The sequence below is a fragment of the Anabrus simplex genome, chromosome 1 (assembly GCF_040414725.1).
Source record: "Anabrus simplex isolate iqAnaSimp1 chromosome 1, ASM4041472v1, whole genome shotgun sequence".
In the NCBI taxonomy this organism is placed as follows: domain Eukaryota; kingdom Metazoa; phylum Arthropoda; class Insecta; order Orthoptera; family Tettigoniidae; genus Anabrus; species Anabrus simplex.
This window is the reverse complement of record NC_090265.1, coordinates 845,219,018-845,234,331: the sequence shown is the minus strand read 5'-3', so window position 1 is coordinate 845,234,331 and position 15,314 is coordinate 845,219,018. Positions and strand designations below refer to the sequence as shown.

Sequence of the window (15,314 nt, the reverse complement as noted above, 5' to 3'; positions counted from 1 at the left end):
GACAACCTAGCAAAACATGAGGTGAACAATCGAATCAATAAGGCAACACAATTTTACCACCAGGTAAGACACCTGCTGTGGGATGAGCAAATACCCATGAAAACAAAAATGACATTGTACAAGTCCTATTATACACCAATTCTTACATACAGTCTCGAAACCACAACACTGACCAATAGAGATAATTCCAAACTTCAGGCAGCTGAAATGAAATCCCTACGCACTATGATCCAGAAAACCAGAAAAGGCAAGATTAGGAATGAGAAAATTGGAGAAGAAGTAGGAATAGTTGATTCTCTCCTCAATAAGATTCAGATATCAAGACTGAAGTGGTTTGGTCACATGAAGAGGATGCGAATAAACAGAACTGTAAGGAAGGTATCTGACAGAAAAGTAGAAGGAAGACGACCCGTGGGAAGGCCACGAAGGAAATGGATAGATTTAGTTAAGAACGATGTATTGCTGAGAGGTCATGATTGGGACAAGGTGGTGGAGGAAGAATGGTACAAGGACAGGATGAGATGGAGGAGGCTCATATACCACACCAGAGAAACTGGAGATGGTTTAGGATGATGATGTAAAAATCCCGCATTATCTGTTCCTCAAAGAAACTATTTTCCAGATCAACCGTCATTTAGTCCCATCAACGCTAAATCCTCGATCACGCGTTTTTCGAGAAACTGTATCTCACGAAAGGACAGCTACGGCATACTTACGGATCTTGGCACTGCAGTAATTTGAGGAAATACTGTACTGGAAAAGCGACCGGCAGTGAACTTGCATAAAGGACCATCTTAGCATCGCATTCGGGTTGTAGAGAATCCTTAGAAATCATAAAGCAGAGTGTCCACAACAACTGGAAGGTGATAGAGCGCATTTCAACAGCTCTACTTGGAGACTGAATGAGTTTCGTCAAATGTTCGTACTTGCAAAATGTCTACATTATGTCCAGGGTTAGATGTTTATTTTTCAGAATTTTTTTGAGTGTATAGCTGAACAGGTTTTCGGCACTTCTCTCAGGGCAATGTATAGTCACTGAGCTTTCAGGCAGGAATAGAAACTGCTTCTTAAGTGTAACAAATTTGGCATTTTAATATTATTGTATACGATTATGGGAATCAACATCTATATCATACGATTATGTTGAGACCAGAACAGATGTTACACCTTACATACATAAAGCCATGGGAGGTTTTGGGATTGCCTTTTACTGTTTTGGTCCTAACATAAGACTGGGAATTTCAAGTTTTTATGTTAAAATATTATAAAAACCGCGGTCATTTTATTTGTGCACGTTACATTTAAAAAACTTTGTACCATTTCGCACTTGTACAGCAAGCACGTTTTCCAGCTGAGCTCAAGGTTGCGAATAACAGTAATTTCAGACGTGTTAATGATATTTTTTCTCTTTCCAATTTGATTGTGATTAGTGACGGGCAGAATATTGAAATTAATGCATTCGAGAACTTGAGAATCGACACTTACATTCGAAACAAGACTGACTACAATATATCTTGTAGTTGGTCTTGTTCAAAACCATATTCTCGAGTTGAACATAACGTTTAAAAGTCGATGTAGGCCTAATTTACGCAGTACAAGATTTCCATAAATTGACAACGAAAAGTATACCAGTGACCAAATTACAACGAAAGATTTTAAAAAAGGATTTCGCCATCTTTTGGGTGCTTTTGCATCTAATTAGATTAGAGAATTAAAAACTACCTGTAGTCAATTGTTGTCTGGCTTGGTGTTATGGGTATTACATTTTTCGAAGAGTTTGGCTGATCGAAGTTGCTGAACTGAAAGAAGTTTTCAAAGAAAACTGACGAAGTTTCCCCGGAAAACTAAATGCCAAATTTGTTACACTTTAAGATTTTTAAGTCGCATACCGGTAATTAATGTTTGAAGCCAGCCCTGCACTCTAAGTTGCCTGCTTCTCACCCGGAGGGCCTGGGTTTGATTTCCAGCCAGGTCAGGTATTTTTACCGCGATATGAGGCTGGTTTCAGGTTCACTCATTCTACGATTGCCTTTAATTGAGCAGCTATTTAATGGTAAGATGGCGACTCCAATCTAGAGAGCCAGGAATAATGGCCGAGAGGATTCCTCACACTGACCATGCATCACCATATAATCTGCAGGCCTTCGGACCAAGCAGTGGTCACCTGGCAGACCATTGGGGCTGTAGTTTGGTTTGGTTTAGGGGTGTTTGTAAGATTATAAGTGTACATAGGCTATTTCATTTTTGTGATGTTTTGTCAAATTGTTGATGGTTCATTAGTTCCCAGATTTTCCGTTTTCACTCCTGTACGTATTTTTTCCGTGGTCCCTCCAAAAATGGAGAATTGAGGTTCCACTGCAATGGTGCACTTCCTTCGTTCTAATGTTATGAGTTTGAATCGCAACTGTTCATTCCTTAGAATTCGCTTCTCTGCCTTAATTTGGAGCATAGATAAATTTAATTCTTCAAATTATTTATGATCTCAATGAACCAAGTGTTCTTTGTTTTGTTTTTCCATAAGTAACTAAATAACTGCTTCACTAGTCAGGTTTCAAATATTATATTTTAAAATAAAATATCCCAATGGAAAGAGGAAAGATGATTCATAAAAAGAAGTGCATGATGGTGAATAATTTCAAAATATTTTAGAAAAAATATTGCCAAAAAGACTATTATCCTCATTCCAAGCATAGATAAAATGAGCTGTTTGTAAAGTGTTGCAAGAACGCATGGTTTATGAAGATGAATAGCCATAAGATCAGCCGATATAGTGGGATGGACAGTATGGAACACTCATCGATTTTATAACAACAGACCGAGAATGGGGAAGATACGTCATGAATACGAAGATAACCCCCAGTGAAAGTATGGAAAGTGATCATAGATTATTAATTGTGGAATTAAAACAAATAAAAATCCCTAAAATTGTATTGAAGAAGAAACTCAAAGATCAGGATTTGGGAATTGGAGGAGGAGGAAAAAAGAGTGGCATAACAAAATTGGATAAAAAGGAAGTTGTCTAACACAGAAATACGAAGTTAAGAAGTGTGGGACATTCAAGACAGACATTTGTGGAAGCAGCAATTGAGGTATGCAGGGGGGAAAAAAAACAGCATAGGTGAAGGGAAAGGAGACACGGTGGTGGACAGACAAAATAAAAAAAGAAATAAAAGAAAGGTACAAGGTGAAGAAAGAAAATGATAAGGAAAAGAAAAAAAAAAAAAAAGTAACAAAGGGATCAGAATAAGATAGAAAGGTTATATGTGGAATACAAAAGACTGAAACCACAAGTGAAGAGGAGTATTAAGGAAGAAAAGGAGAAACGCTGGGGAGAGTTTACCAACAATGTTGAGCAAGATAGTGGAGAAAATCAGAAACTATTATACAGAGTAATAAAATCGAGAAGAATAAATCAAGGTGTTAGAGAGAAGATGGATCCATAGTACACGACGAAAAGGGTCTTCAGAAGGTGATGGCAAAATATTTTGAAAAACTTTATAATGAGGATGACCGCTCGAAGGAAGGAGATAAGAAAATGGAAAAAGTAGATGGAGAAAAAGAAGAGAACCCAATTACATGGTTGAAACTTGAAAGGGCAGTGAAAGCAATGACCAGAGGTAAAGCAAGTCGAAAAGACGAATTCAATGCTGATATGATTAACCCCTCAACGCCGACCTCTATACGTGGTATAGACCCTCTTTTCTTCCGTAGCCACCGACCTCTATACGTTGTATTGACCCATGAATGGTTTCGCATTTACGGCTATAGCGCGAAGAGTTTTGGAGTTATGGATTTGCAAATTGTTTTGTTTCCAAGAAGAAATGTTGGGGTTTATCAGTGTTGTAAAATAATAGTGAAGCTCATTAAAATGTAGTTGTTTTTATAAGGGTAAATATTTGTCAAGTAAGTCTGAGTACTAGTAATCTCTGCTTTTTTAAAGCCTGTTTGCTTCATTCTTTCCCACGTAATAAAATAAAGAAATGATGATATGAGAAGTTTGTCTTTTCGCGTGATGTTCTTTGCTCTATTTGTACATTGAGAGTGCAAAATATTTATCATATTGTCTTTATTTCTCGTTTTGTAATATTTTCGTAACTCTCCATGAGCACTCGGTCTAGGCATCAGTTAGTGCTGCTTTCTGTCATACGATACGAGAACCAGTTGTTCCTGATATATATCTCGCTTGAAAGACGATGTCTCGACCTTTTATCTGATATATGTATCGAGTTGGTTTGTTTCGTCATGAATGTTATTCACCTCATTCAGTTTCGTCCTGCTGCAGCTTCATCAGTCCGTGTGACGCGCCGCGCTCAGCCGTGGTTTGACTGACAGTAATGTGTAATGTGCTTGAAATATTGTATAATTTAGATGAATGTTTAGTCGGAAGTAGTAGTGACAGTATTAGTAGCAGTGATAATTAAATAAATGATGCGGCTGTGGCGGATGCAGTGGTAAATGATGAGAGTGACGATCAGGAGGAACCAGTACTTGGAAATTTCGTGTAGGAGACTATTGATAATTATACAGGTCAAAGGGAAGTTTTCAACAGTAAATTTGGATTCCTAAATTCTCTAATAATCTCCAGACAAGTCACAGGGACAAACACTGAGCAGTTAGGCCTATCTTATCAGGTTCAGCTGGAGGAAGGTTTGTTTACATAAGCTCGCTCGGCCGGGAAAAGAAATATTCAAGGCCGGCGCGCATCAGATAATACAGTTCCAAGGTTGCAGGAAAGACAATTTATCATGAAATTATCACACAAGGGTGAGAAATAAAAAACCTCAGAGATGTTGTATCGTGTGTTCAAAACACAGAGAAAAGACGACGTCGGTGTACTGCTGCCAGGAGTGTGACGAGGGTCTCTGTCTCGAAGAGTGCTTCGAACTCTATCACATGAAACTAAATTACTAAGGGAATGTGAAATAATTATGTCATTACTTGCATGTACATAGTTCTATCATAAGGAATTCAAAATTTCGTGAATATCGGGCTACTCTTATACCTGTATTAACGCTTTAAGTGAATCAATGTATTTCAGTCGCGCGTAGTTGAAATCTCATCCGGCCGCGGGGTAGGAAGCTCCTAAAATGGTTGCGACGCTGAGGGGTTAAGGCAGCAGGAAGCATTGGAGTACAGTGGCTATACCGAGACCTCAATGCCATATGGAAGGATGAAAGGATACCTGAAAATTGGCAAGAAGGAAGCACTGTACCATTATTCAAAAAAGGAAATAGGAAGAAATGTGAAAATTATTATCAGATGGGCTAAAAATAATGGAGAAAGTCATAGACAAAAGAGTGAGGGATATAATAGAAACACAGGAGAAGAACAATATGGCTTTAGACCGAATAGATCAACAACAGACTTCATATTTACAGTGCGAACGAGAATGGAAAAACATCTGGAAAGGAACAAGGAAATCATCTTCGTATTTTTGGATTTGGAAAAAGCTTATGATACAGTTAAGAGAAAACATGTATGGGAATGCCTACTGAAAAGGAATGTATCAAAATCATTAATTAACAAGATTAAAATGTTGTATCGTGAGAGTAAAAGCAGTGTACAAGTGCAGAGTGGTGGCAAACGTTTTATACAAAAAAAAAAAGTATCATGCAAGGAAGCACATTGCCGTCATTATTGCTTATTATATTGATGGATGAAATCATGAAATGTGTAAAACAGAGTATCAGTAGTGATGAAGTGAATGCTTTGGTATTTGCAGATGATTATGTGATTTGGGGAAAGGGAGAAAAGGAAGTACAAAGGAGACTGGACATTTTGGAATGAAAATCTAAAGGAGTTTGGAATGGCAATTAGTAAAAATAAAACGGTAGTCATGCACTGTGGAAAAGAAAAAAACAGAAGCCAAGTGAACATAGACGGAAAAAACGTCGGACAATGTACAACAGTTTACATATCTGGATAGTATTATTAATGGAAGAAATGAAATCAACTCTGAAATTAATAACAGACTAAGTAAAGGTACAACATTTTATCAAGTCAGGGAACTTTTATGGGATGACAAAGTACCCAAGAGAACAAAATTAATGTTGTATAAACGGTATTTCATACCAATTGCAACATATGGACTAGAAACACTGGTAACTAATAAGAGACAAGATAGTATATAATTTCGTGTGGCCATTTCTAGCTGAGTGCAGCCCTTGTAAGGCAGACCCTCCGATGAGGGTGGGCGGCATCTGTCATGTGTAGGTAACTGCGTGTTATGTGTGGTGTGTGAGTTGCAGGGATGTTGGGGACAGCACAAACACCCAACCCCCGGGCCAATGGAATTAACCAATGAAGGTTAAAATCCCCGACCCGGCCGGGAATCGAACCCGGGACCCTCTGAACCGAAGGCCAGTACGCTGACCATTCAGCCAATGAGTCGGACAGAAAAGAAAGTAAGATCCAAGCAGTAGAAATGAAATTTTTAAGAACATCGGTTAAAAAGACAAGAAGAGATAGAATCAAAATATTAAAATCAGAAAACAGCTAAATATAGAACCGTTAGTACAGAAGATACAGAAAGAAAGACTGAGATGGTTCGAACATGTAAAAAGAATAGGAAAGAAACTGGTGCAAGAAGGGAATTTCTTCTAGGGCTATTTTAAGTAGAGAGTCTTAAGCACAGCCGAAATAACACACATTGGTGTGGATATGTAGAGGCGCGTATCATATAACATGGTGAAATGTGTGAGAATGTGTCAAAGAGAATGGGGGTTCCTTTCAGCATTTGGTGTGATGGTAACTCATTCTACCGCAGTAGCACTGTTGTAACATCATGTTGAATGCTATAGCTATTTAAAAGTGAGACTTAAAAATGTAACACCTGGTAATTTCCTCATTCTGCTGAAACCTTCCTTTGGAATTTTAATCCTTTCCATAATTTCCTCTGTAGAGAGAATGTCTTCCGAAATACTTGAAGTTTTCTACTTGCCCTATATCCTCTCCTCTGATTTTAATCCCAACTTTGCTATCTATTCCTCCAATGACCATTTTTTGGTCTTTTTCTTGTCAATTCTCATTCCACATTCTTTTCACTTGATGTTAAATTTTATCATTTTTGTTAATTCTTATTCACTTTCTGACAACACAACCGTGTCATCTGCGAATCTAGCCCCCTCTGTGGATCAACGGTAGTGCATACCTGCCAATTTTTAGAAATCAAAAATAGGAAGATTTTTTAATTCTTGGATTTCATCACATATATTGTGCCACAGTCTAGGTGAAAAAAGGACAGGATAGAAGGCATCCATATCTACAGTTACAATGAGAATTGACCATTAAATTTAAAATCTTAAACTAAGAAAACATAAAAATTGGTTACAAAAATGTACCTAATCATTCACACATGTATGACACACACACACGAATAATATTTATATCATACCAACACACGCAACAAAATGCATAATCGTTCCCTTTACTAGATTGTAAAATGAATGGAAATTTAATTTTATAGGTATCTCTGAACACTTGGAGATAACGTCTTATGTTTGTTGGCCATAACATGAAGAGAAAACACCAGAAACTGTTATGGACACAACTCCCCGAAATACATGCAACTCATTAAAATTATGAAGTAAGAATGAACACAAATACACAGAAATATGCAAAACTACCACATACAAAACAGATCAATGTGTCTCATACATTATTAACATACGACTTTGACAGGGCGGAAAAGCACTGAACCACAAGAAAAAACGCGCGGCCTACAAATCCAACGAAACCACGCACAGAAACAAAGTTAGCAGCGCGCGAACCACACAATAACAAACTACTCCTTTCACCTCGATTAACAGAGTAAAGCACACACGCTACTGTGGTAAGCGGAAAACACGATACACAAAGGCAACGGACGATACACTAGCAAAACAAAGCATCAAATAATTACAAATAATTACGTTTGAAAATGATCTTGCGCAAATTACACAAGCACATAAGAAATTATTCGTTATACTGGGGGAAGATTATTGACCATACTGGAGGTTATATTGGTCAAAAATAAGAAGTAAGAATAAATTGGAAAATCAGAAGACGAGTTAAAAACGGAATGTTTCCAGGTAAATCGGAAGGGTTGGCAACCTAAGGGTCCTAAGATTATGGGTTTTAAATTGGCAGAGGTAATCACATTTTTTGAGTGCAAGAGAAGTCCATGTAACATCCCATGTCATATGATAATGACAGGCAAAAGATCTCTGGTGACATTTCGGTTTACCCGACAAAATTAACTCTCATCCATAGATCAACCAATGGAGATCCAGATTAGCTATGTGACGAATCGAATACTTCATCAACTTGAGTCACTCTCATGCAGAAACACTACCAACTCGAGTCTAGACTCTAGTTGACGAGTCAACCGGGTAGGACAGGGAGAGCGAGACAATCTAAATATCACGTGAAAGAAGCGAGTAATGAAACTAAAGTTGAAGAGTCGGGCAGGGAGAGCAAGAAGAGACACCAAGGCCATTGTTATATCTCGTAAAAGGGGCGAATGAGGGAACCCGAGTGCTTTCTGTGTGCGCAAAGTTTACTCGAATCTATGTTACGACTGTGCAAGTTGCATGTTTGAGGTATGAAAACGAAGACAATTGTATTTGGGGTAGTACAGTAATGTATTTTCTACCAGAAATCACATACTAGTTAAATTAACACTGGCTGGCAGCTGAAGAAAACATTAATAAATAAGAAAACAGAAATACTGAGTTATTCTCAAATGTAAACCAAATAATTTCCCAACCCTCTGTAAAGAAAACTAATTCTGTAACACATTACACTAAAGATAAAGGAAAGAGGCATAATAATTTGTAAAAATTAAGTTAATACTCCAACTGGTTTCTTGCCTAGCTTAAGAACCAATCAAAGAACTCGGCCAAACGCAGGGCTATTCGGGACATTTCATATCTTTGCCCTCATGTACCAAATGACAAGTCGAATACTTCATCAACTCAAGTAACTCGTATTTCGAAACTCTGCCAACTCAAGTTGGGGACCATCGCTATGTCTTGTGAATGACAAGGGATGCAAAAGTACATAAACAACAATTACTGAATGAATACTCGATAGATGAACTTGAGTTCTCTTCCTAGCATTTATTAAAAGCATATCAGTCAATGAATAGAAAGCACTCAATCTCATTCGGGATGGTTCGGGCGATTTCTTGTCTCCGACTCGGGTAACTCGGGAGCATGTCAGCGAGTGAGGTCTTATCGCAGTCGGCCACAATTCATCTGGACATCTGTCGATTTATTTACTTGAGTTACAACAGATAGTCACTCGAATTGACTCAAATACATGTTCGACTCGAGTTAAAAGAGTTGAAATATTCGACTCGTCACATCACTAATCCAGATTAGTCTGCTATCTGGCAGCCTAGACAGCATCAAATTAAAACAGCTGTAAACTGTAGCCATCATCAACATTATCTGCAAATCTTATACATTCCACTCTCTGGCTTCCCAAATAGACTCCCCTTTTTCTATTAAAACACTCCCCCTAATGATTTCCTGCAAGTAACTGTTGAATACGGTCAAAGGCAAATAGCTATCGAACACCTTTTCTCAAGTCAATCTGTTCACTGATCTCGCCTCCTAGTCTTACTCATGCTCAATAATTTACGTACACGTCCATGATCAGCCTTCTATCACTTCCTCCAATCAACTCCATGCTTTTTCAGGGCTGTCATGAAATAAAATGGTGTATGGCTTTTAGTGCCGGGAGTGTCCAAAGACATGTTCGGCTTGCCAGGTGCAGGTCTTATGATTTGACTCCCGCAGGCGACCTGCGTGTCGAGATAAGGATCAAATGATGATGAAGATGACACATACACCCAGCACCAGTGCCAGAAAAATTAACCAATGATGGTTAAAATTCCCGACCCTGCCGGGAATTGAACCCAGGACCCCCGTGACCAAAGGCCAGCACGCTAACCATTTAGCCATGGAGTCGGACAAGACTGTCAAAGCATAAGAAATCAGAAATCAACTGTTATAACAGCAAAGAACATAATATCCATATCATGAACAAAATGGATCTATAAGGAAGCTGTACCTTAAGCATATCTACTTGTGTGTCATCAGATTGTGTGAGAATCGATCCCATAGCATGTAACAGCTGTGATGGCAGCCACAAGGAATCATCTTCAGGTTCAAAGTTGGAATGGAATCTGTCATCTCGTAATAATTTCTGAAACAATGGAATAAGGCACAACTTAAAACAATGAAATAACTTAATGCAAAACCCTCATAAATGCAGTTGAAGATATGAATGGCAAATGTTCCATTACAAACCATGACAATTTTTCAATAGCCCAAATAGAGATCAGTACCGATCATACCACAAACCCAAGGCAAATCATTACATGATAAATATAAGATACTCATAAACTTCTGCACTTTGATGCAGGAGGGAACTGTTTGGGCTGGACGAGACTGGCTGTAATGTAACTTAGTTGGATGAGCAACTAAAACATCATAAACATAATAGTCATCCTGCCATAAAATAATATTTATGAAGTGATGATGATGATGGTTGTTGTTTAAAGGGGCCAGAAATAACATAAGCAAGTAAAATCATCTTCAAAACAACTAACACTGCACAAATAGACAAAATACTGAAGATGGAGAGAAGAATCATTAGAACATGCATCAACAAATTATACCAGAAACATGGACACTGGAGAGTAGCTTCTAATGAAACAGTCTACAAGGAAATAGAACCAGTAATGAGCACAATCAGAAAGAAATGCATTTCATTTTTTGGACATCTAATCAGGACACCATAGAACAGGATCATCAAGAGAATAGAAAAATTATGGAATAGTAAGTGCAACATTAAGTGGATTACAGAAATCAAGGAAGATATGGATGAACTCCAAATTACAGTGGAAGACCTAAGAAACAAAACCGCCAAAAATCAGGAAACTCACAAACAAACCAGACTGCAAAGCAGAATCAACTAACAGACAAGAGTAAGGGTGATTTCTGATGAATAAAGAAAATATCTGAGAGAATGAAGTAGTTCTGGGCTGAGAGGAAACTGAAAAATGATTTGTATGAAGTTGGCTAGAGTGGTCCAATAAAGGCCATAAATAATAATAATAATAATAATAATAATAATAATAATAATAATAATAATAATAATAATAATAATAATAATAATAATAATAATAATAATAATAATAAAATTTTAATATGTATCCACTGACTAGAATTTAAAAAATGATTATCTAAAATTAATATGAATTCAGAATAATCAGTGTATCTCATTTGCAATACCTTATTTTCTTACAGAATATATTTAAAAATAGATTTAAATGTAATAAAATTAAATAAAGCATTGCCTTTGAAGCTAAATAATATACATACTATAACCTTCCAATATATGTCAGGATGAGGTTGGTGAACACATTGGAAATTTATGTTGAGAAATAATGTCAATGAAATCTTATGTCCGGTCATCGCACCTCCAGGAGAATTTGAATTCAGTTGACTTGTCTAATTATGTGAACAGCATCGCTGAATTGAAGATATCGGCGGATTGATAACAAGCTCTAAACCCCGTGGTGCCTCGGAAATATTGGTAGACAATAAAACATCGTGAAACATAGGGCAGGATTAAATGAATAATACACATTCCTCAAGTAAAGTTACTGAAATGCGTATGAACGGCAGAAAATGTCAGTGACAGAATATTACTGAGGGCCATGAAATGTGTGAATGATTTGGAATAAGCAAAGTTTATATGAGAGGGCCATACCCTGTGCATCTAGTCTCGCACGATTCGACGATCGAGATGGAGAATGAAACTGTCGATTACTAACCTAAATACGAGGCAGCAATTATTAAATAAGTTCCTTTGCCGGTACAGCTGATTTATACGAGATCGTTACGCATTATGTGTCAAATGTTTTCAATTGTCAAGAACACATGGGAGCTGGAAGCTCAGAAGAATTCTGAAAAGCAAACCGTCTGCGATTATTATGTTGATGTAGAATTTGTTTTTTTGTCTCTGAGGAAGTTAACTCTCAATCTGTGTGTCTTAGAAGGATCGGAATTGTAAAATTCGTGGAGAGAAAGATTGTGTTCAAGAGATATATAATGTGATATTGGCATATTATAAACACATATTATATTGTAAAACAAGATATCTTGTTATCGAAAATGCAAAGGCAAGTGTGTTGATTGAACTGTGAAATTGTATCAAGGTGTATGACTCTGTCCTAATAGACATTTCTGAGTTTCAGGTAACGTGGAACCGACGTTTATTGAATATAGACATGAGATGACAACACGTATTAACATGAACAACTAAAATAGAGGGACCTCAAAGGATCTGGCCAGGAATGTGATGGACACTAATGGATAATATTAATAATTGAGAGCTGAACACGGAAGGTGACACCGTCGTGGAGCAACAACCCAGGATGAGTACTTAAATATCATCTATATATTCCGCCATGTAGTTGCTTATTTTAGATGTAGAGTAGTATTCATTTTAAATGTCGATTTATGACATGTATAATTTTCAACTTGAAGGCGACCGTTATTTATTAATCATTGCGTTGTGTTGATTATGATCGTTGCATCTAGTGCGGTGATTCAATCTATGTTGCGATAATATGCGATGGGTCGTGTGAGTTTTCTTTTAATGTCTTCCAGCAAGGTTTTACGGAATGATTTTTTGGCATCGATGGTACTAGTGCCGTAATAGTGTTATTGTGATGAACGTTAACCTAACTCGTGGCTCAAAATACCTCGGAGGAGCTCAGTATTTGCGACGTGCGATTCTATGGTTTTCAGATATTATGTGCTTGTGCAGAATACGGTGTTTGATAATGAAACTGCGATATTATTGTGGTGATATGGTGTTAATGCGGCAACATATTTAGTAGTCTCTGACGTGAAATGCCTGAATAGATTGTTTACCTAGGTATTGTGAATTCGCCGTGCATGACGTTTTGTGTGACGTGATAAGGTGTTTGATACGGTAGGATCTTTGAAAATATGTATACGGATAATGAAATGTGGATGGTTATAGACATGTCATTAGGATTGCGTATTTTGAGATGATGCAATGTGAAGGTCCTGATGAAGGTCTTGGCGTTAGGAATTGTGTTAGTCATGCGTGAATTTTAATGTCGTTATGATGAATGATTTATTTAGGCACGAGGCCGTATTTAGGATAATGTTATAAGAGTTTCGTACTCGTGAATACTGTTAGATGGTCGTCACATTTATCCTATTTAAATACAACATAGACCAGAGCGCACGGTATTAAGGGAATGTTTAGGATCTTCACAAAATGAACAGTAACATAAAATATTGGGTCATGTCGTAAAAGGAATACGATCTCCTATGGTAAGTAAATAATTTCTTTGCTAGTTGGATATTTTTCGTAGATCATTTGAGTTGATGCCTAGTGCTGATGTAGTTATTTCAGGCCAAACTTCGCAGTGGAATCCGGTGGCGCAGAATCAACGTAGTTAGAGAAGGTTATTGTAGATGCTGCAGTGTCTATTGATGTCCTTTATCTAGGTGTAGTCTTCGATGAATGTCCGAGAGGATCGAGTCTGTCTTTTAAGTGCATGATATTGATGGACGATATATTATGCTACGATCCTGTGTCTTTCAAACATTTCTCTTGCATGTGCGATGATTTAAGAATTTAGAATAACGGTGTTTTCAAGTTGCTAGGCAGACAGTTTACCGATAAATAATGCGATGATTTAAATGAGAGTGACGGAATACTATGACATATTTAAGTAGGAACAGCGTTTTGACGTGGATGATTCAACAATTCCCAGTTATTTATTTCAAAATGTATGATGGAAAATAGATCTTTCACTGTAAGCCTTCAGCAGTGAGACACTTTGTCTCTTTTGTTTTTGATTTATCTTGATTGTCGATGTTGTAATTCCTTTTGTAACAAGAGCAAGAAGTTAGGTGTTTATTTCAAATTAACGTAACATTCATTTTTTTCCTCCTATATCCGTTAGTGTTGCTATTAATTTGCTCATTGTGTAGCTGTTATTCGAAGTTCATTTTGTAGTCATTAAACGGAAAATCCTTCCATAAATGAAACATTTCACAGAATTCTCATTTGATGTAGTGTAGGAATACTAGGATAGATATTTAATTTAGGATGAAATGAAATAATGATCAATGAATCTTGATGAATATGCCAATATCTTAGATCTCTTGACATTCTGTTGCGGAATATTTACATAATTTTGGGTAGGAAATTATGATTACCTTCTACGTTCAAACTACACTGATACCAGTCCACTATATAAACCTGTGACCCAACTCGTCGGACTTGCATGTCCCTAGAGTGGAGGCTTCATGGATCACCGACTGTTTTGCTTTGCCGTGGCGTAACCCAACACCGAGATTCAGAATTGAGATGTGCAAAATGGTCACAGCGGGTGCTGTCAGGGCTCAATACATATCCCACATTGTTCCATCTATACGATGGGTCAGCGAATGAAGCCCCTTCACCAACTTCTTTGTACTTTTCTCCTTCAATGTTGTCCCAGCCCCCTCCCTGTTGCTGAATATCGTTTTTCACCATGTCTGTATATCGCATTCTTGGCTGTCCTCTGGGTCTTGAATATTTTAACTGCAGATCATACATATTCCTGGGTTTATGATTAGGATCCTGCATTCTGCCAACCTGAGCCATGTCCCTGATGTTCTCATTACAAATTTTATCTCGTCTTGTTTTGCCAACCATCACTCGGACGAATCTCATTTTAGCTGCTTGAATCCTTGCTTCGTCTTTTTCCCTCATGGTCCAGGTCTCACTCACATGTCAAAATTGGCATGTAATAAGTCAGATAAATTGCTCACTTGCATTTCAATGGGGTACTTTTGGGTTCCTTATCAGGTCTCTGAAAACTCTTCAGAATGTTCCTCCAGCTTGAATCCTGCAGGTAAGTTCCTCTTCAATGCAGCCTGTTGCTGATATCATGCTTCCTAGATATTTTAATTTGTTGGACATCTTGAGTTGTTTACCCTCTATTCCGATGTAACCTTCAGGTTGACCATTTCTCTGCATAACCAACACTTCACTTTTTTCTTGACTGAATCTTAGGCCATACCCTTTAGCTGTTACTGTCCATGCATTGATCTGATCCTGAAGTTCCTCCTTGGAATCTCCCCATGTGCAGATGTCATCAACAAATAGCCTGACTTTCATTTTGTTGTCACCAAGGTTTTGGCATACTTGTTGAATCTCATTCATCACAGTAATGAAGAGAAGAGGTGACAGAACTCCACCTTGTCTTAATCCCGTAGTTATTCTAAAGG

The 15,314-nt window shown here is 37.6% G+C and overlaps 1 protein-coding gene across 1 annotated transcript in view; it reads right to left on the bottom strand.

Annotated features, from left to right (window-relative positions):
- LOC136874117 (brefeldin A-inhibited guanine nucleotide-exchange protein 3) overlaps window positions 1-15,314 on the bottom strand; it is a 428,916-nt gene that overhangs the window by 375,108 nt on the left and 38,494 nt on the right. The window contains exon 4 of the mRNA XM_067147676.2: window positions 10,057-10,191. Coding sequence (XP_067003777.2) covers window positions 10,057-10,191 — 135 coding nt within the window. The remainder of the gene's footprint in view (window positions 1-10,056; window positions 10,192-15,314) is intronic.